We start from the raw sequence: 21,409 nt of genomic DNA on the forward strand, positions 1-21,409 counted from the left end.
ATAGTCCCTTAATAAACACATTTGAAGTCAACAAAGGTTCTTGTTCTAAACTCAAAATTAAAAAAACAAAATATAGATAAGTTTTAGTCAACAATTTCTCTACAAGAGCACAGAAAACATCAATTGTGAAGATCTGGTACACGGATAAACACAAATATGATGAAATATTGGCATGAATAATGAAAACACACAAACGTTCTGCAGTTTTTGTCAGCAAGTTTTTGCTGCATTCCACTGGAAACAGCAGAACTGCACCACTTTTAGAAAAAGAGCAGGAGTCAAGCTTGAGAGCCAACTGTGGAGCCAGCAAAAGCTCTTCACACTGAAAACTAATCATTCAAAGCTGCAGCTTCATGTCATAAAAGTGGGTCTCTTTCTGAGTTTATCCCGACCATGATGACAGCATGTTATGCTTAAACCTCCAACATTTATATACATTTTGGTCATAAAATGTGCCTTAAACTGAGACGCTGGCCTATTCCTTGATAAGTCAAGAGTCCTCTTGGGATATTTTCAAAATTACACACTGACATGCTTGTTTCACCACAAGTAAACACAGCTCACAGTGTGCCGTTCGAGGCTTTTCCCTCTCAGTCCTTTGGGTACCACTGCAAGTAGTCTGAAGTAATACACACGGACAGCTCTTTTAGATGCTCTCGTCTCCCCTTTGCCAACGGAACCTCAGTGTACCTGACAGTTTCTTGAATCCAATTCAGCCATTGAGGGAAAAGAAAAAAAAACCTTTGGCTGGAAAACCTGTGTTGGAGAAGTTAAAGGACAGGCAGAGTAAAGGCCAACTAGCCCACAGATGGTGCCCAATAATTGGACATGGTAAACATGGGCATGGTGAGCGGCAGCAGAAGGGATGAGGAGGGAGTGAAGGAGCAAATGAGGGCATGGAAGAAAGTAAAAACGACAGCCCAGGTGTTGAAGCTATAAATCCTTTTCAGGTGACGTCAGACCGCTACTGTGTAAGGTTACTTCCAGTTTATGGGTTTAGACCGGCAAAGTTAGCAACTCAATGCTGTTTAGCAGAAAATAATAATATTTCTTTATAAATGTCCTACTTAAATGTTTTTATTTTCCTCTCTTAGATCATTCAACAATCAAAATACAAATATTAGTAGTCCTGTCTGCAGAATGCTGCACCGCTGCTTCCCCAAATTTTTACGGATGGTATTAAACAAGTCGTGGATTATTTCTCTCTGACAACCCAGTCGAAGTTAGATGAAGGATAAAAAGTATTTCATTGAATGCTGCTAGTTTGATTATGAAGGTAGTTTAAGTTTTTTTCTTCTAATTTATGCTGACACTGCAAAATATCTTTTCTGCCCAAAGAAAGTCTCTCAAACTTCCATGTTCAAAAGTAAGACAATTTGAGGGTGTCTTACATTAAAGTAAAACTAATCACTGTTTTATTATTTTCTAATGTTGCTTCCCTTTCATTTTGCTCATAACTGTATCTGATCTGCGGGAAAATGAAGGTAAAAAAAGGATAAAATGATTTAGAAACCATTAAAAAATATAACAAAATGACTATTCTGACATAATTTCTAAAACATGTAAATGTGTACACAGTCCTGAACTTCTTTCTTGGCCGCTCGTATTTTTAAGGTTCAAGGTTTTTTATTTGCCATGTATGCATCAGCTTATATTGAGACACATTTGAATTCTTGTGCAAAGCTCTAAGAGTCACAGTTTAGGTTAAGGGAAGAATATGAATTTCTGTGCAAGTTTAAAGTATGTACATGAGAAAAAATAAAATAGAATGATACAGAAAGTACAAAAAATTGCAGGTTCACTGGAGGGCTGGAAGTAGTACAAGAGCAATTTGAATTTGTTTTGGAAGCTGAACATAGAATGTTCGCTGTACCAAACCATTTCTGTTTTCACGTTGTTTTTTTCTTTTTACTGATTCGAACCATTACCCTAAAACCGTGACACGATCCAAACCGTGAGTTTTGTGATCCATTACACTCCTAGTTTTTGTGCTTGATTGCACATAAAATACATGTGAATAACATAGGCTAAAACAGAACTTCCTAAGGTGCATCCACACCGAACCTGATTGGTGTGGCAGAGGTGGCTAGATCCAATGTTAATCAATGGTACAGGTGCGCTCTGAGATGAATTGAACCCCCGCAGTGTGATATGAGCGACTGGAGTAGAGCGAAGGTCTGCCAGCTGCTCGATTTGAGCGGCAAGGCGCAAATTGGGCGGCGCAGAAAAAATGTAAATACCTGAAGTTTGACAGGTCGCTGTGCCACATCTGCCAATCAGGAACTCAACTTTGGACACATGACGTTTTAGTGACTCGATCCAAATATCCACCTTGATATTTGCTACCGTTTCATCTGCACATACCTGTGAACTCGTCTCCAAAAGGTAAGGTGCTCTCCTGACAGGAGGACACGGCGCTGTGGAGATGCTGCCTTGCCAGAAAATCACTCAAGATCTCTGATTCCAGGATTGCGTGGACCTGAACCTGCCAGGAAGACGAAAAACAGGCATTCACTTCAGTTTCATCACTACATCATGTAGATTCCTGAATGAGAGTCGTTACATTAAAGCTGCAGGTTGGTTGCTCTCTAGTGGAGTCCTGAAACTCCAATACAACATGTTGATTGCATTCTGTACTTAAATGAAAACCTCAACTGTTTTTCTGCAGGTGTTCAGTTTTTTTCTTCTTTTTTTTAGACAAACCATAATTTCATCAGAAATCCCACATTTCAGCTTCTTGAGAAACAAAATCCCCAAGTTTTATTAAGCAATATTATTCCATGACAAACAAAGTTAAGGCGAGCGCACTTACTTAATAATCCACTATTGAATTTGCTCCCCTCAGGACTCTCAAATATAATTAATGGACAGAAAGTTGTTGGAGAGCAAATGTAGACGTGGGAGCAGAAGCTCTTCAAGAAGACTTAAGGAGGATTAAAGCCTCAAAAGGATGTTTCTCAGGTGGCACATTTATGCCATTTTTGTTTCCTGGAGATCTATTTGTGGCATTACTTCTAGTACAAGGGCTGCTGGGATACCCCCCCCCCTTACACGCGGAGAGCTGAACATTGCGAAATTGCCACAAAAACTGGATGGATGGGAGTTTCTGAGGTGCGTGTTTAATATTTCAAAGTCTTAGTGAGCCCCACAGGGCGTGCTGGCCTTCTCACAGCTTACAGGCACACGTGGTTCTGTTTAAACCAGCAGTGCATTTAAACATACACAAAATCCAGTGTCATTTACGGTCCACAGAAAACAAACAAGGCCCAGATAACACAGAACAATAGGCTGGCTATTCGGACTTCCATGGAGTGTGTGCAATCACAGTTTTGCTGCATTTCATCTGAGTGAATAACAAACACGCTCCCTCGTTCCCCCTGCTGCCGCTGCTGCTCTCCAAGCTCCTTTTCTCGGAAACAGGACATTTAACCGCTGACCTTTGAGGACTCTTGTTTTTCTTTGCTCAAACAAGAAATAGAAAATGCAAGCCTGTTTTTGGATGGACAATAGGTTTTTTTTAGAGCTTAACATGTGAAGGGAACAAACTGCACCGTTGTATCCCTTTTAACCAAATGCTGCTGTTCTCCTGGAAGTCATTATTTCTGTTGAAGCTCTTCTTAGAGTTGAAAATGAAATTAAGTTATTGGTAAAGTGTTATGAAATTCTCCCAAAAAATAGACATTTTTCAATAATAGGTTTTGAATCTGCCTCATTTCACAAGTTTATGTTCAATCAAAACTATTGTACGGAAGCCAAAAACTGCCTGCCTTGCTTTTTTTGTGGGGGATCTTTTTCTCGTTATAATGTGATAAACAAGATTGAAAAATTAAGCATTAAAATACCTAGACCTGTTTTGTGTCTCTTTATAACAAAAACAGCAAAGTAAACACTCCACGAAAATTGTTTTTTAGTCTGTTTTTTATTTATTACTGGATCTACGCTCTTTAAATGCCTTAATGCCGTCTCCTGCACCACCCCCCTCCATACATGTCCCCTAAAACCCCCCAACAAACAGGTTGATTGACAGAACCCAGGGCTGACGAGCGTTTCTGCATGGTGCGTTCACTGAGCTCCGGACCCAAACAGCCACTAACTCAGTCCACTACTATGTTTTTGACATTTTTTATACAATCCGTAGCAAAACAAAGCAGTTTTTTTAGCAAAAATCTTGACATCATTTAATCAATAAATCATATGAATCAGTTCTGGTGTTTGACATTTTCTCTGATAAACTGCTTTGTTTTGCTGCTGATGTCGGGAGCTCAGTGAACGCACCATGCAGAAACGCTCGGCGGGCCTGGGTTCTGTCAATCAACCTGTTTGTTCGGGGGGGGTTGGGAAAATAAAAGGAGAAGGATGGTGCATGAGACGGAATTAAAACGTTTGAGGAGCATAGGTCCACTAAGAAGTAAAGAAGCACTTTCAGCAAAAGAGGGGTACATCTCTGATTTGGTCGCATTTTGGATTCAAGACCTCCGACATGAAGTAAAAGATAGCAATATCGAAACTATGCTAGGAGGCTATTCCTGTGCCGATGCTAACACAACCAACCTTCTATCACTCAAGGAAAGTCCACGATTATGAACATATGAGATTACAAAAATTAAGAGATAAACCAAGCAGTGGAATAGAGCTGAAACTAATATCTGAGCACTCAGATTCTCACGATCTGCTCCCGAAAATTCGATAATAAATATTTGCGACGATCTTCATAAATATAGGAGAGCGCAGTAAATTATCATCTAGTAAAATATTGATTGCTCTGACATACAGAAAAATGTTGGATTTTAATTGATAAATTAAAACAAAGCCGAATGAGCGGCGCTACTGTCACCGGAAGTAGACAAATCTTCAAAATAAAGTGTCAGTGAAGCTTCCTGTTTTCAAAGTAAAACTAACGAGAGCTTTTTTTAACAACTGAAAATACACTTTATTGTTTTATATCGTGATATATATCGTTATTGTGATATGAAATAATTTATATTGTGAAATAATATTTTTTCCATATCGCCCAGCACTACTGAAACATTAAGTAAACATATATTACTAAAGATTGTAATCAGCACTTGGTACACTCTTGAAAACATCTCAAGTAATAAATAATATTAAAAAAAATCCCAAATATGTGAAATTAAATTAAAGTACTAGTATTCTATTGCTTACTCATGGTATTACATGTTGGTCAAAGTAACAATCATGCTCTAAACATTACTGAAGATAATGTCTTCCATTAAAAAAAATCTGCTTTTTTAAGATTATGAAACTGTAGAGGACTTTAAAGAAGTTCTTGAAGAATAACATGAAGCTTAATTTAATACCTTGACCTCCTTCTCCTGCAGGCCTTTGGCATGAGAATGAGCTTTGACGTGCTTCCTTAGTGAGCTGGGATCGGTGTAACGCTTGGTGCATCCTGGGATCTGACAGGCGTACGGCTTCTGTGGACAAACGAGTCAGAAAGGTTGGCTTCACTGGTGACACTTCTTTTATTGATCTCTAGTCACTCCAGCACAGACTGGTTTAAACACCAACACCAATCAGATCTTCAGAATTGCAATAGAAATACATTGAGAACATAGACTGTTTTTATTTTTTGACTTTTTTTCTGGTATTTATTTTAAGAAAAAAAAAAAGTGTTTTAATAGTTTCATAAATGTATATCATTTTTATTAATGAGAGTTCCAACTTTGTTCAGTTTGTGTTTATGTGAGAAGTGTCTTTTATTAGCAAAGCAATAGGGTTTGAACGGAAAAATTAACTCCTTAAAGCCTGAATTCATTTACAGCTATTTAAAACTTTACTTGTGTTTTTGCTTTCGAGTAGCAGCTAAATGAAGGAAAATTTTGAGCTGAAGTAGTTTGGAGCATGATCGTATTCTGTCCAAAATGTTTTGAAAAAAGTACATAAATTATTCATCTTAACAAAGTCAACATACGTTTGGACACGTTATTAATAGAGATAATTATGTTTTATTTATTTTTTCATTTTTTATTTTATTCTCCTAAAAAAAGGAAAAAATATCAATGTTTCAAAGCAAAAAAAAGTGCCTTTAATTAAACATTTGAGTGATAAATTGTAGAAAAGGTCAGTAAAGCTTTGTCTTCATTTACTTTTGAGCTTTAGTAATTGTCTTTCATTGGTGTAAATACACACGATAAACACATCTGCACACAAACATCTAAAACGATCTGGAAATAAAAATCTACTTCATAATTTTGTCATAGGGAAAAATTTGAAATTTTGTCATAAAAAAGATTATTTATACATAAAATGTTCTTGTAGTTTTTATTTTAGCTGGAACCAGCAGGTAAGTTGGTAATTGATATTAGTTTACACATTCCCTTTTATTAACTTACAAAAAGCTCAAAATGTTTTCGTGGTTTATAGTTTGAGGGAAAAAACTGAACTCTTCAAAGTAAGTCATCAAAAATAGTTTAATGAAAATATTAAGCCATTTGACTGCTATGCTTTAGTCATCATTTACAATGAAAGGGGAGGCCTCTTTAATGGCTCCAGATGTGTTGAATTCTTGATTTGTGACGCAACTGCAAAGCCGCCATTAACCGGCTTGAAACCGCAGTAGGAAAAAAATAACTTACTGCTCTTGTTGAAATATCAGCAGATTGTACTGTGCTGGTCCATCTCATCCATGTAATAGAGGTCTGATTTGCTAGATTACGGCTAAGTCTTCACTGCATTTCAGCAGCAGTAAAAATAACTGAATGAATTCATGGAAGGTATGCAATTTAACGGTCCCTCCGAAATCAGGACATAAATCAGGCTGAGCTCAAATTAAAGCAGACTAATGTGAGTGTTCAGGGACAATACTCAGCCTCTGGACTATTGCTGCTGTAATGTAAATAAAGGGTTAAGTGAAATCCTCATTTTAACATAAACCTCTAACACTTACCAGGAATTACCGCATTTCTATCATTTCAACAGTTTTTAGTTATGACTTCCTAAAAAAATGCATCTATTTTTGCAGTTTATATGAATGTATATATATATATATATACATATATATATATCTAACAAATATATTTTACACATGTTGCATAAGCCACTGCATGTGGCTTTACAAATGATACTATTTGGATTCTTGGCAGCTATAAACAGCTTTTCCATTGGAGGAAATCAATGGTACCAATGTGCAGGAAAAATCTAAAAAAAATATGATATAAAGAAATTTTAAGAGAAAACCATATCAATCAGTTACACCGACAAACACTGTTCCGACTGCTGTGAAACAGCAGACTATCATATTATCAGGTGAATATAAAATAAGAATATGATCATAAGCTGTTCCTCTTGCAATGAAGGAAATACAAAATATCCTCAATAAACCTTTTGTTCTTTGGAATCTGTGACATTAGAATATATAAAATACATGATTAAATTCTTGCTTTTTTTATTTAAACTGCAGAAAAGTAAATTTGTAGCATTAACATAGCATATTCATTCTAAAAATAATGCTTTCTTCTTGGAATATTTTTTTTACACAAATTAAAATGGTCTCACTGTCATTGTGTGTTCCTGTGTTTTCCTATGAGAAGTAAATAATCTAAAACTCTGCACAGAAGCTGCATCACAACCCCAAACCCTCGTGATGCCTTTCTCAGGGATTCAGTTTTGATATTTTGAGATAATTGATGTAACGGGTGAATCCTGGGATAAGTTTTATCAATTTTTTTTTTGACAGATTTATAAATTTATATAGATAAATTTAGATAGATAGATTTATAATCATAGACTTAGATTTTCACATTCTTCTGTCTTCAAATCAAAACAAATAACTTTCAAGAGTATTAGCTGCATCCTTCATTGCTCCAATCAGACAAACATGAAGGGCAGTCGGTCAGGTCTCCACTGACCGTGTCCAGGTGCGTCCGCTGGTGTTTGGCCCGATCGCTGGAGTTGCTAAAGGCTTTCAGGCAGCCAGGATGCTGGCAGATGTAGGGTTTCTCCCCCGTGTGGCTCCTCAGGTGAATTTTCAGGTTCTCCAGACGGGAGAAGGCCTTGGAGCATCCCTCAAACTGAGAAAACAAGGAAGAGATATCCAATGATTCGTACAAAACACAACTTCTGAGAAGTTTCAGATGTCTAAAAAACACAATCAACAAGAGAGAGGCAGAGAGGAGTTGGTGAGAAGTCAAGATGGACTACGTCAAATTAATTGTAGAAACTCTAAATGACCACAGCTGAGCAGAAGTGTCTGTCGACCGTTGGGGAAAAGGGTTAACCGTGCGGCGTGAAGCCGGCGTTACAGGACAGCAACAAAATTACAAGACCTATAGCACCTCTTTACCTTATAAAATTAAAAGTGCATTTGCTTTAAATACTTGTAATGGTTAGGGAGGTCTTCATCATCACCGAGGCCCGATTTGACCAGCTAATAGAGTGGCTGTAATTCTTTCTAAAGTGTTTTTCTTTCGAATATTAATTCTAGGTTTTACTGCTTTAACTAATGAGCCTATAAATGTCACTCACCTCATTTATTTTAATAACTTGGTGCACAAAAAAAAATCCCACTACATCACGATGATTAACACCTTTTTTGTCAGCTGAGCTGTGAAAACAAACTTTGACTCAGCAGCGTGTATTATTAGAGGAAAAAGATGCACATTCTGGCCATTAGAAAAACACCCGGCAGACGTTACAAGCTGGTAAATAGAGTTGAATTCATTAAAAACACTGACTACATTCATGGGAGATCCTCATTTTCCGTTGCAACGACAGGAATTACTTCATTCTCCTGCTTGGGTCTGAGCGCTTAATGAAAACCCAGAAAAAAAAGTTAGTCAAGGAGTTCAAGTGTGACGGGTGATTAATCCTCATGTGTTGATGCTGATCTAATATTAATCCATTGGCAGGGTGACATTTATGAGCAGCAGTGTAAAATATTACAATGAAGTAATTGAGGAGAGTGGGGAGTGTGTGCATGAATGAAAGGTTTCTGAATGAATTATTAATCTGAGTCATGGCTGATGAAAGCGGGGTTTAACAGGGTTCAGAAAAATGGGCTCTAAAAACTGAAAAGCACCACATGTGAGCTTCAGAGGCAAGGCAAGTTTGTTTGTATAGCACATTTCATGTACAGAGACAATTCAAAGTGCTTTACATAAAACATTAAAAGAAACAATCAAAAGAAATAGTAAAAATGTGATCATTAAAATAAAGTAAAAAGATTTTCATTTAAACAAACAAGCATAGATAGACAGTGCGGACGTAAACTTTTGAATACATATTAATCAAATGCAGCTGAGAACAGGTGAGTCTTTAACCTGGATTTAAATACACTGAGTGTTTCAGCAGATCTAAGGTTTTCTGGAAGTCTGTTCCAGATCTGTGGTGCATAGAAGCTGAATGCAGCTTCTCCATGTTTAGTTCTGACTCTAGGAACTGATAAAAGACCGGATCCTGATGACCGGAGAGGTCTGGCTGGTACATACTGGGTCAGGAGGTCAGTCATGTATTTTGGTGCTAAACCATTCAAAGCTTTATAAACCAGTAACAGAACTTTAAAGTCTATCCTCTGACAGACAGGTAACCAGTGTAAAGACCTCAGAACTGGACTGATGTGGTCTACTTTCTTGGTCCTTGTGAGAACCCGAGCAGCAGAGTTCTGAATAAGCTGCAGTTTCCTGATGGATTTTTTTGGTAGTCCTGTAAAAACACTGTTACAGTAATCAAGTCGACTAAAGATGAAAGCATGCACTAGTTTCTCCAGGTCCTGCTTAGACATCAGATCTTTAATCCTTGAGATATTTTTGAGATGATAATAGGCTGATTTAGTGACTGCCTTAATGTGTTTATCAAAATGTAGGTCTGTGTCTATCACTACACCCAAGTTTCTGGCCTGGTTGGTACTGGGAGCAATACTATCCATGATATTTGACATACTGGAATTAAGACTGATGGACTGTAGCTGACTATCACTGCTGTGATGATTCAGAAAATAAAATATGTTTCACATTCTGCTTAGTGGTCTCTTTCTTTATGGTATGGTTGTTCATATCTATTTTCTGATGTTGATGCAGTTTTTTTTTTTTTTGTTTTGCTTGATATACTTGTAATTATAATCATTTTAAGGAATAATCACAAGCGGTACTACTGCAAAGGGGAGACCTACTGTACAGAGAGAGATTTTTTTATTTTGTGTAGTTTGACCCCAACGTGGTGTATTATATCCATGATGAGTAAAGCCTTCGGGTGTACTCAGACTGGACAAATTTGGTCGTTTAAAGTGAACCAGAGTTCGTTTCACCCCAATATTAGGGACCAAGAATTTAGTCTGAATACACCCAAGTCCGGGACCGGAAATCCGCTCTCGGGCCCATCTTTCAAAGTGGTGTTGGTTTGTTTCCAATCGGACTGAACTCCAATTCGCAGTTTCCTCATTCTGAAAAGGCTCTGTGCACGGTGCGGTGCAACCAAAACAGCCACTATAGCCAGGCATTACAGTATGTAAACAGAGAAGGAACCATAAGCAGCAGACTAAGATGGAGTAACGATGAGACACAGCAACTCATTGAAATGTGTTTGGATGAATGCAGGCTCATTGAATCAGGGATAGATAACTCCAGGCCTCAAGGGCTGTTGTGTCTGCATGATTTCCAGATATCCAAGCCCTACTCATGACTGATTACCTGGTTCAGGTGTGTCCAGCCAACTAGAACTTGCCACAGCAGGGGATGTTGGAAAACATGGAGCCCTCGAGGCCTGGAGTTGCCTATCCCTGGTCTATACCATTCTTTTCTTAATACTTTCAGAGTAAACTATATCCATAAATATTATCATATATTACCTTTGGCACACTAAAGAATGAATTAATTATGAAATATTAGTTATTTTTGTGACCTAATTTTCCACCAAAAGTTAAGACGACTCGATCTCTGAAGCTCCGCCTTTCGCTCCTTGTGGGTGACGCCCATTTCATGATGTCATCCTAGAGCAGGCCTCGGCAGCCTGCCTGCATTCGCCCACGAAAACAAACAATATCCAAACTTTTGCAAAGATGGATGTACATATTGTGTATATAAAATTTAATCGCTTTGCCGATTAGCTCTAGCTCAGCTGAGAAAGAGGGTATCTATGTTAGCCCGGGGGGGTGATGGCAACAGGGACTTCCTGGAAGGGGCTGTTCCCCACTTTGTGACATCACAATGTGAGAACCTACTTGTTTTTATGGATTGGGAGGGGCTGATGCTCAGAGTTTTAATAGGAATACTCAGAGATGTGTGAATGGATCAAAATCGCATGGGGTTGTTTTCCATGAGGATTTAACGTAATAATACACTTAAAAACTCAAGAAAAGTGGATTTGGCACGATGTTGTAGGAGTGTTTTTTGAATGGTCTTTGTTTATTAAATGTGTTTTATAGATAAACATGCCTTGCAGTCCAGTGTGAGCAAACACACTTGTGTCATTCATATTTCTTTGACGAGGTTCAGTTGACCTTTAAAATAGCTAAAATGTATTTTTACATTTTTTATGTTCACACCATTGACTGTATAATCACTGAACATAGCAACCTCTCCCTCCTCGTTTTCAAAATAGGAATACTTGCTGACTTCAAGAAGCCAATGTCTCATAGACTTTTATTGTGAGTTAGATCGTTATTTCTCTCTCATTCTATTTGCCAGGATAACAATTCTTGCTTTGATATATATATTTATCTTAACATCTTCTTTCTAATCATATTTTTTCATTTTTTTCTTTATTGTAAGTTATTCAAGTTTAAAACCGACCAACTAAATGCCTCAGTTAAAATGTAGCAGAAACATGAACACAGATGTGCTTGAAAGTAATCTCATAGCAACAATTTATGTATTATTGTGTGATCACTTCTTCACATTAAACATGTTTAGTATTTGTACCAGTTAAACATTGAAAAACCTTCTTTACCCTTGTAGTTTGCTTGGATTTTCTGATACAGAGGTGTTAGAGCTCTCAATACAGTTCTTCTTTTTAACTCACAAAGCTCAGATTTTATTTGTCAGGAATCTCTTGATGATAAAAAATGAGTTTGTTTTTTCCCTCCAGCACTAATATATTCCACATTCAGAGCTTGTGGTCCAGACACCATTTGAGTCTTGGAAAGTTCAGTGATTTTGGTTATTTATGAGGTTAAAGTTTGTCCCTGACTGTCAGAATAAACAGAAGGTGATCATCAGAAACATCTTGAAGTCATCGCTCGTCTCTGTTTCTTTCACTGCAGGATCATTAGAGAAAACATAAAATAAAAAGCGTGTGATCAATTTTGTGCCCATCATACTGATGTTTACCTAACACAGACATGCTCATGTGTTGTAAACCTTTTTGAAAATTAAATGTGTCATTTGAAGCAGAAAAATGTTATTTATAGCTAATCTGTTTGCAGCAACAGAAAGCTAAATAACAAAAATGTTGATTTGGTGACAGTGATGTAGCATTATCATGATGCTAATGCTAACAAGCTGGTCTGTGTGTTGCCTGTATATGCTCACAGACTGTTCAAAGTTGGGCAATATTTTCATTGACGTGGCGAATAAATATCAATAAATTAAATATAAATATATAAATATATAAATTATTTCATATGGCATTCATAAAAAAACATTTTTTAATTCAGTGACAGCATATATATATATTTTGCTCCCAGGCCTTTGGTAGAAACCTGTGCTTGGAGGGGAAACCACCCGCGGAGGGTGAGAGAGGTGTTTATATATATATATATATATATAAACACACCCTTTTTATTTATTTTAAAAAACAGTTGCATGATTTTCAGTGCTTCTGTTATGATGAAAGTATGATAAGGAATAAATATTTAGATCTTAACCTGCTGATGTTAAAACATTTCTTTTTTTGAGCTGTAGAGCGTTTATATTTCACAAATATAGTTATTTGGTTTATATTGTGATATTTACCATCATGGCCTGATACAGAAAACACTATTTCTTAACTTAAAAAATTCCATATCGCCCAGTCCTAATGCAGAGCAGTAACACCAAAGAGTTCCATTTTGGTTTCATCTGACCACATGACCTTCTCCCAGTCCTCCTCTGGATCATCCAGATGGTCTCTGGAGGACGTTAGATGGACCTGGACATGTCCTGGTTTAAGCAGGGGGACCTTTGGAGCTCTGCAGGATTTGAATCCATGATGACAAAACGTATTACTATGGTAACCTTTGTTACTGTGGTTCCAACTCCCTTCAAATCATTGACCAGCTCCTCGTGTAGTTGTGGACTGTTTCCTCATCTTTCTCCAGGTAATTTGTTCCACCAGGTGAGATCTTCCATGGAGCTCCAGGTGGAGAGAGATTGTCAGTGATGTTAAATCTCTTCCATTTCTAAAAATTGCTCCAACAGCTGAGCTCTTCTCACCAAGCTGGTTGCTAATCATAGATTGGTTCATCCAGTCTTGTTCAGATCTAGAATCTTATGCCTGGTGTCCTTTGACAGCTCTTTGGTCATGGTGGAGAGGTTTCAGTCTGACCGTTGAAGGGTGCGGACAGGTGTCTTTTAAACAAATAAGCTCAAGCAGGTTACATGAACACAGGGAGGACAGAAGAGCTTCTTAAAGAAGAAACAGGTCTGGGAGGAACAGAATTTTTGTTTGTTTGCAGGAGATAAATGTCTGTTTCCTGCACCGTTACACAAATACAATTCATGGATTCTGTTCTTACATTCTAACTCTCACAGTTGAAGTGTTTCTATAATGAAAATTACAGACCAAACTTAGCTTAACGATTATTTGGCTGACAAATACTTCTTGTCTCACTGTGGATCCAAATAAAAAGCTTTGTTGTGAAAGAAAATGTGAAATCTGAAGTGGCTAAACTTTCATCTTTGTCTTCTTCAAAAATCCAGAATCACAGAAGTAAACAGCTAAAAAAAAAAAAAAAAAACAGAGCGCTAAATTAACACTACAGTTAAACACTTGAGAATGACAGCAGTGATTTTGCTTTTTCTAGAAGTAAAACAGAACATCAGCTTAAAAAAGTAAAGGATAACTCCCTTCCTTACACATCCAAACCTTGGTGAATTTGTTAAAATGTTCATACTTTGCTTAAAAAGATATAGAACACACGTGTCAAAGTCAAGGCTCAGGGGCGGATCCAGCCCTCTGGGTGATAATACCCGGCCATCCAGATCATTTTATTGTTATTTATGGCTTGATGTTATCTTGCGCTCATTTCTAACTTGTATAATTTTGACAATATATATATTTATGGAGGGTAAAATATTGAAAGTTATTTAAGGTTTACGTTGATTTATTCTGGAATAATATTCCTGACTTTTTTTTATTCATGTTTAAAAGTTTTAAAAATTGGTATTCTGATAGCTTTTTGGACTATTTTGGCATTTACTAAGATTTTTTAGGCTTTTTTGGAGTTTTGGCTTTTTTTGGAGTTTTGGAGTTTATCAGCTGTTTTGGCTGATAACGGCTTTTTTCCATATTTTAGGCTGTTTTAAAGTTTAGCTATTTTTTCCAGCAATATCCTAGCTGTTTTGGCTAACCTAAGTTTTCCTTTGCTTTTTAGGCTAATTTGGCATTTAGCCAATATTTTAATTGGCTATCAGCTTCAGCGTTTTCAGCTATCAATTTCAGCATCTTCAGCTATCAGCACTCACATCTTCAGTAGCTCACAGCATTCACTCTAGCATTATAGCAGGTAATGCTATATATCTAGTTCATATTTATGTTAAAAAGTGATGGCATTAAAGTTTTAAAACATTTGTTTTAGAGTGTTAAATAATGTTTATTCTGTTCAGCCCGCGACCTAACGTGTGTTTGGGATTTTGCCCCTTGTGTGATTGAGTTTGATACTCCTGATTTAGAAGATATATAAAACCAATGATTGAAACAGACTCACCATGCATTTGTTGGGTTTTTCTCCAGAATGGACCCTCATGTGGATGAGCAGTTTGTAGCGAGCGTTGAAAGGTTTGTGTCGCCGCACACAGCCGGCCCAGAAACACGCAAACTCTTCTCCTTTACGCTGGTCGATGTGAACCTTCTCGATGTGCCTGACCAGCTCCTCCTGGCTGCTGTAGGTGGCGCTGCAGTCAATCCAGTGACATGACTGCTCCAGCTGCTCCAGGCTGAGCTCTTGCCCTGGACTCGCGTTGTGCCTGGGGGAGTGAAGAGGGGTGTGGCTGCTGTCCTGACCCCTCTGACCTTTCATAGCCTGGCACAGATGAAACAGCTCTCCCTGCTGGCCGCTAAACTGAAATGGTTCCCCTTTACATGGCGGGAAATCATCTGAATGTTCTTGTTTGATGGAGTTTTGCAGAGTGTGTTGCTGCTGGTGAGCAGAAACAGGTAAGCAAGAGGTAAGATAGAAGGATGAGGAAGAGGAGATGGTGGCAGGAGGAGAGCCAATGGAAGACGTTTTGGCACAGCTGGAGAGCATGTGGGACACCGGAAGGGGGGATGGAGGGTAGCTGCTGAACCTGTGGGTGCTGCCTTTGCTCTCTGTTTGAGCTGTGGATCCGAGGTTCCCCCTAGTCTTTTCTACACAGGGTCCAGCTGTCTTACAGCTGAGAACGGAGGTGAGGTCACACCCCAGCGAGGACAGAGCCAGCGACGTCCTGCTGAGGCAGCACAGGCCTCCAGGGTGGTTAGCTGGCTGGCACAATCCACCAGAGGACAGTGGAGACTGGAGATCCTCTGCATCCTCAAACACACTTCCGAAACAAGGAAGAGTCAGCTGCACATCTGGAGGCCCAACATCAGGGGGCCACATGCTACTCCCTCACTACTGCAAGAAAAGGAGCCCAATACTGACAATTCTGGAAAGATTGAAGAAATCCTCAAGAGAATGAGATGTCCACAGCATATTCAGAGGTGTTCAGGTGGGAGGAATAAGCTGCGGTTGGTGGCTTTGGTTCGTCACTAAGTGTCCGGGTGGCAGTCATCACCGAAAACCTGTGAAATAAAACAGATAAAGTGACGAGTTTCTCTAAAAGTATCACCTCCTGATGTCTCAGACATTCTTGACTTAAATTTAACTAATCAAAAAAAGATCCATCCATACCTTATCCTGATAACATGGTTGCTGGGGCCTATCCCAGTTGTCACTATCCTCTTTTGCCGAAAAAAGGCATTATCATAGTAAAAAAAAACAACACTGAGAAGGTTTTTACAATAAATCAAAAAACGAATGGGACTTTGTAAACCCACACAGTCACAAAGCAAGGCAGAAGTAAACTCATGAACCTGAGCTACAGCAGGACACAACAGTTTACTACTGACAGATAAGGATTCAGCCAGAAGAAGAGGTTTGTAGTTCTTTATCATTTATATGTGTAACATTTATATATGAGGAAATAATTGAGGAGTTTCACTGAGAAAAGACAGATTGGTAAATACATTACCCACTCAGAGTTTTGTTCCAATTTAACTTTTATTTTACTCATAAAGTTGACAGTAGTAAATTAGACAGATCTCTGATAGTCTTTAAAGTCTATCAGTGATTGAAGTCCCACTCCAGTCATCTGTTGTTAAAGTGTTCCCAGTGGTCTTTAAATCAAAATTATACTGTTTTACTATACTGTGTAGTTTTTCTAGGACATAGTTTCTGCAGAACGGCATGAGCTCATTAGAAATTCACCTCTGAGTTGTGGGCGGGACAGTTGGTGCAGAGCAACCTGCCCCCACCCCTGGGCTGAGAGCTCTGATAAGCAGCATGGGGAGCTTGCGGCCTGCTCAGCAGATTTATGTCACACCTATAATCTTTTGCTAACACCATTTTTTTATCTGCTTCACAACAATATGAATAAATAAATACTTAGAAATGCAGTTTTAATCCTAATTTTCTTTATATATGTCTTCCATCATCAGAAAAAAGTCACAAGATCAAGTTAAAAACACATATGGATAAATCTTTAAAAAGCTCCTACTTAAATCAAAATTTCATTACAGTACGATTAAAATTCAGTGGTGCCTCGCCTATGTAACAGTTCACCTTTCAAACAGTCTGTTTTACAATTTTTCTTCTGCAATTTTCCATGCTTTCTTTGTGTTCAGCATCCTGATTGGCTGCAGACCTTATCGTCAATCATTCTCCTCCGTGTCATCTCTTCTGTACAGAATGTGTTCAGTTTCTATATAAATCTTTGATCGCGATCAGATCCTTATTTTCATTCTATAAAACTGGGCAAATTATCTATAAAGGTTTGTAGTTTGAGAGTTTAAACAAGAACGAAAAGTGTGAAATTGTTCACGTCAGTCTGAGAAAAGTGGATAAAGTGTGTAGTGAAGGGTTTATTGTTTATAAAACATCTACCTACCAGATTTCACCTATCCCAGGTTATTTTTAGAACTCCCACAATAAATGAGGGAATACAATTTTTTAAAGGCTTTTAGTTAAAGACAGGGGTCTGCAACCTGCAGCTACAGAGCCACATATGGCTCTTCTACCCCTCTACTGTGGCTCTCTGGTTAAAGAAAAATACAAAGCGTTTAGTTTAAAAAAGTAAGTAAAAATAAGTAAAATAACTTAGCACTCTGCGAGCTTCCAAAGCACAGTAGCCATAGTGGTTCGATAATCGAGAACTGAACATTTTGACAAATTCTAGTGTTTTAACTGTCTCTCATGGTTTAAAAAAACACAGTTGATAAGCTGTGTTTTAATTTTGGATCGTTAGATTTATGAATTTCTGGCTAAGAAGCATAACAAACGTTTAAAAATAATTTTTTTTTTTTTTTTTTTATTGCTGACATTACACCAACTACCACTAGATTTGCTCCATCAAGATGATCCTATGTGACACAGGAAGTCTTTTATTTTGAAAGGAAGTCTTATGAACCTCTTAAAAGTTATAAACTTTCATATTTGGGCAATATTTGCGGGGGGGTCTATTTCCTCTAAAAGTTTGCTTTATTTATGCCAAAAAAATCATGTTTATTTATATTTCTCATAAAAATAACAAAACAAAGTCTTATTTTTCTAAAGGATGTGTGGCTCTTAATGGGTTGTGGTCAGGGAGAAATTGACCTAAATGGCTCTTTAAGTGTTAAAGGTTGCAGAATCCTGGGGTAGACGGTGATAATATATGATGAGTAAAATTAAACTTCTGAGTTCTATTATGGATTATGGATACACAGACATTATTGATCAAATACGCCTTTTCTGTCTTTTCCTCAGTTTTTTTTTCTTGGTTTCTCTTAGAGCAGATAAATAAGATTCATTGAACAATAAAAGAATATTATCATCATCATTATTGTTTAGTGATATGATATCTTAAACTAAACTATTGTGGAACTTTATATTCTTTGATTTACTGTAATTTGTTAATAGTAAACACAATCAATGTGATTCCAGTAGATTCTAAAAAAAAAAAAAACATCCCTCAAGGAATTTATTCTATTAATCTTTGCTTTTTTAAGCAGGACATTCCAACACTTTGACATTTTCACCCTCAAACTGTTCATTTGTCATCGCTCAGTTATTAGGAACAAATGGACCGTGGTGACCAACAGGGAAGGTTCTGGTTCTGGAGGCAGCTGCAAATGTTTTTCAGAGTTGCTTCTGAGCAGCAGTGACAGTTTGAAATAATTCACTTAACAGGAACGAAGGCCACCCTTACAGCGGACAGGCAGGGGCTGCATGGAAACCAGCGGTCCGGAACCGGCTCCACACGGCTGGTGACAGAGTACGATTATTAAAGCACTTTTCTTTTTTGTTATTGATGTAGCACAGGAACTTTAATACATTCAAGGTCCAGATTTTAGATTCTAAACCTGCATTACCTCTTCTTGTAAATGCCCATTCACTAGTTGTTGGACTTAATTTCCATCGTTTTTCTTTTCAATTTCTTGTATAATTTGACCTAATCCACAGCCGGATCGCTGCCACATGTAAGTCATCAGAGAGCACTGCTGTGATTTCATCAGACGGTAATTTTACGAGCCAGAAGGAAAGAAACGGCAATGAGGATGAGTAAGCTCTTCTCTGCAGCTACATTAGGCGATGAGCGAGTCAGTAAATGTAAGCTCAGGCCCAAAGTTTCCTGGTACAGTCGGGTTTGCAGTTTTATGACCCCTTTACCGTAAATCGCAGCCGTTCCCTGCAGAACACTCATGACTGTGGTTAAATCTTAATTAAAGACGCTGCAAGTGTGTCAATGAACTCATCCGGATTCTACATCGCCAAGCAGCAGAAGTGGTTTGCTCTTAATAAAACATAACTGCACTTTAATACATTTTGGCTTTGAAAACTCAAACCGTTCGATAATAAATTAAGCTGAGTATTTCAGTTTTTCTTTTGTTCAGTAATTAGAAGCTGGATCCAGCAGGGACTGCAGCTGCGTCTGCTGACTATAAACACGCTGGTCCTGATCCAGAGAGACGAGTCAGACACACAAACTATGAAAAGTGTCCCACAAAGCCTGACTCGAGCCAGCCAACGTTACAAAACAGCAGCTTCATCTGATGTGGTGCCTTTTTAAGACACACTTGCTGAGGTTAGCTAAACACAGCTGTGACATTTCAGGACAAGGAAATGTGTACTTTTCTCAAATCCAGGCACTTTGGTTCTGGACTTGTCCTTTCAGGCTAAAGTGAACAAACCTTTAATAAACATGACATGAAACCACAACAGCAGTGATTTATAACGGCATTTTGTAATTCATATGAGCTGAAGAAGATCACAGATTGCATCATGGGAGTTTGTCATTCAAAGCTTTCCCTTTTATAACTGACATGGACTTTAATTGTTGTCCATTTGCTTGCAAAATCCTATTTTTATGACAAGTTACAGTGGAAACAGTCAGTGTGTGCAGCCAGACTCATGCTGCTTTTTACAACCTGTAACTATCCATATTTTTATGCGTCGTAATAAAGACGGATTGTTATCACCCCATTCTGCAGTGATTTAGTGATTTTCAGCTCATTGTTTAGAGTAAACAGAAACTAAACACAGACATTAGTTACGCATCCATGAGACGAGCAGCTGCTTCAGCGGAAAAACTCAACCAAATCCATCTTGTGCAGAACATAAAAAAACAAAAAGCTGCACACAGAAAACATTAGGAACCAGCTGTTGAACACAGCAAAACAATTAGCCTCTGCAAATCATGTTTATGCCTTTTCATGTTTCAGTCACATCAAAATAATAAAGGCCTGTAAAAATGTATGTTTTGCAGCCTGTTGACTCTAAGCAAAGGTCCAGTTCCCGGTTCAGACATGCAGCCCGGGCGCTGCTGATCATTCTTCAGCGCTCCCATTTTTCTGCTCAGAAATATGGCAAAAAGCCCTTAAAAAGTTCAAGTGTGCAGGATTTATGGCTATCTACTGGCAGAAGTGGGACATTATATTTATAACCAACCTTAGTTTCTTTTAAACAAAACATTTAAATCTGTGTACAGCGCTGATCCTTCCAGAGTCGATTACATCGCGCTGGCGTGCATCCACCACATCCCTGGTGCCTTCACACTCAACCCTCACCACTGACATCTATTAGAGTGTGGGATTTCACTTATATATGAAGCACTTGGGTAACTGTGACCTAAATTATGGCTTTTATTTGACTTTAAAATTTTAATCTGCTGTGAAATACCCGAATAATGCTCAGAAGTTTCAGTGCCTTTGGGTTTTGTGTTATTTTCAAAAGTTCTGCAAAAGACCAACCATTAAATAAAAAAGGCTAAACAGAATATGACAGTGTCTGCATGTGAAGTGTAGTTCATTCTCAATGAAGTAGAGATTTACTCACAGACCATCAAACTCAGATAATTTCTGAATTATTGCCGTTAAGTCCCCGGGTACAACATGTACCTGACCTTTGACCCAGGCATAAAACTTTACTACCTTTTCTACGTGAGTTTTAGGAGATTCCTGCTTTGAAAGATGAAATATGTGCCAAAAAAAATCTGGCTTTGAAATGAAACACCGGTATTTTGAAGTGCATTTCAGTTTTGCACGGTACGTTTGTAATAACATAAAACCTCCAACACGTAGCCGTCTCCACGTTAAAGAAAACATTCAAATGACTGAAAATCCTTTCCCAACTTTTACTCACTTCCATATCAAGATGAAAGAGAAGAAAAAAATGAATAAAACAAAGAAAGGGAGTTTAAACTTTCATAAACAATTTCAAGTCCAATATTTCCAAATCTATATTATTATGAATACACAGACGATCAAGTTAAAGCTCACAGACTCAAGAGTGACTAAAACTCTGTTCATATCTTTTAATAATCTTCATTTCCACATTAGTTTCTGCAGTCAAAAATCAGCATGGTGGAACCTCCTCCAGTTCAAGTCTCAAGGCCTCACCATCCTTCTGCTGCTGAGTGGAGACGCCATAACTCTCCGTTACAGTAAGAGCCAAACCGTTTATTACACCATTAAACCAGAACGTGGGGAAAGGGAATCGTTGCATATGCTTCAATATGTTTATGTTAAAAGAGTCGAGCACATC

The 21,409-nt window shown here is 37.9% G+C and overlaps 1 protein-coding gene across 2 annotated transcripts in view; it reads right to left on the reverse strand.

The window, feature by feature from the left end:
- LOC112152192 (zinc finger protein GLIS1) overlaps window positions 1–21,409 on the reverse strand; it is a 53,776-nt gene that overhangs the window by 13,296 nt on the left and 19,071 nt on the right. For both annotated transcript variants that reach the window (XM_024281613.2, XM_024281606.2), the window contains exons 2-5: window positions 14,858–15,912; window positions 7,869–8,030; window positions 5,319–5,435; window positions 2,365–2,485 (exon numbers count right to left, since the gene is read on the reverse strand). In XM_024281613.2, coding sequence (XP_024137381.1) covers window positions 2,365–2,485; window positions 5,319–5,435; window positions 7,869–8,030; window positions 14,858–15,730 — 1,273 coding nt within the window. In that variant the 5' untranslated portion in view covers window positions 15,731–15,912. The remainder of the gene's footprint in view (window positions 1–2,364; window positions 2,486–5,318; window positions 5,436–7,868; window positions 8,031–14,857; window positions 15,913–21,409) is intronic.

This window comes from Oryzias melastigma, linkage group LG17, assembly GCF_002922805.2.
Source record: "Oryzias melastigma strain HK-1 linkage group LG17, ASM292280v2, whole genome shotgun sequence".
NCBI classification, from domain to species: Eukaryota; Metazoa; Chordata; class Actinopteri; order Beloniformes; family Adrianichthyidae; genus Oryzias; species Oryzias melastigma.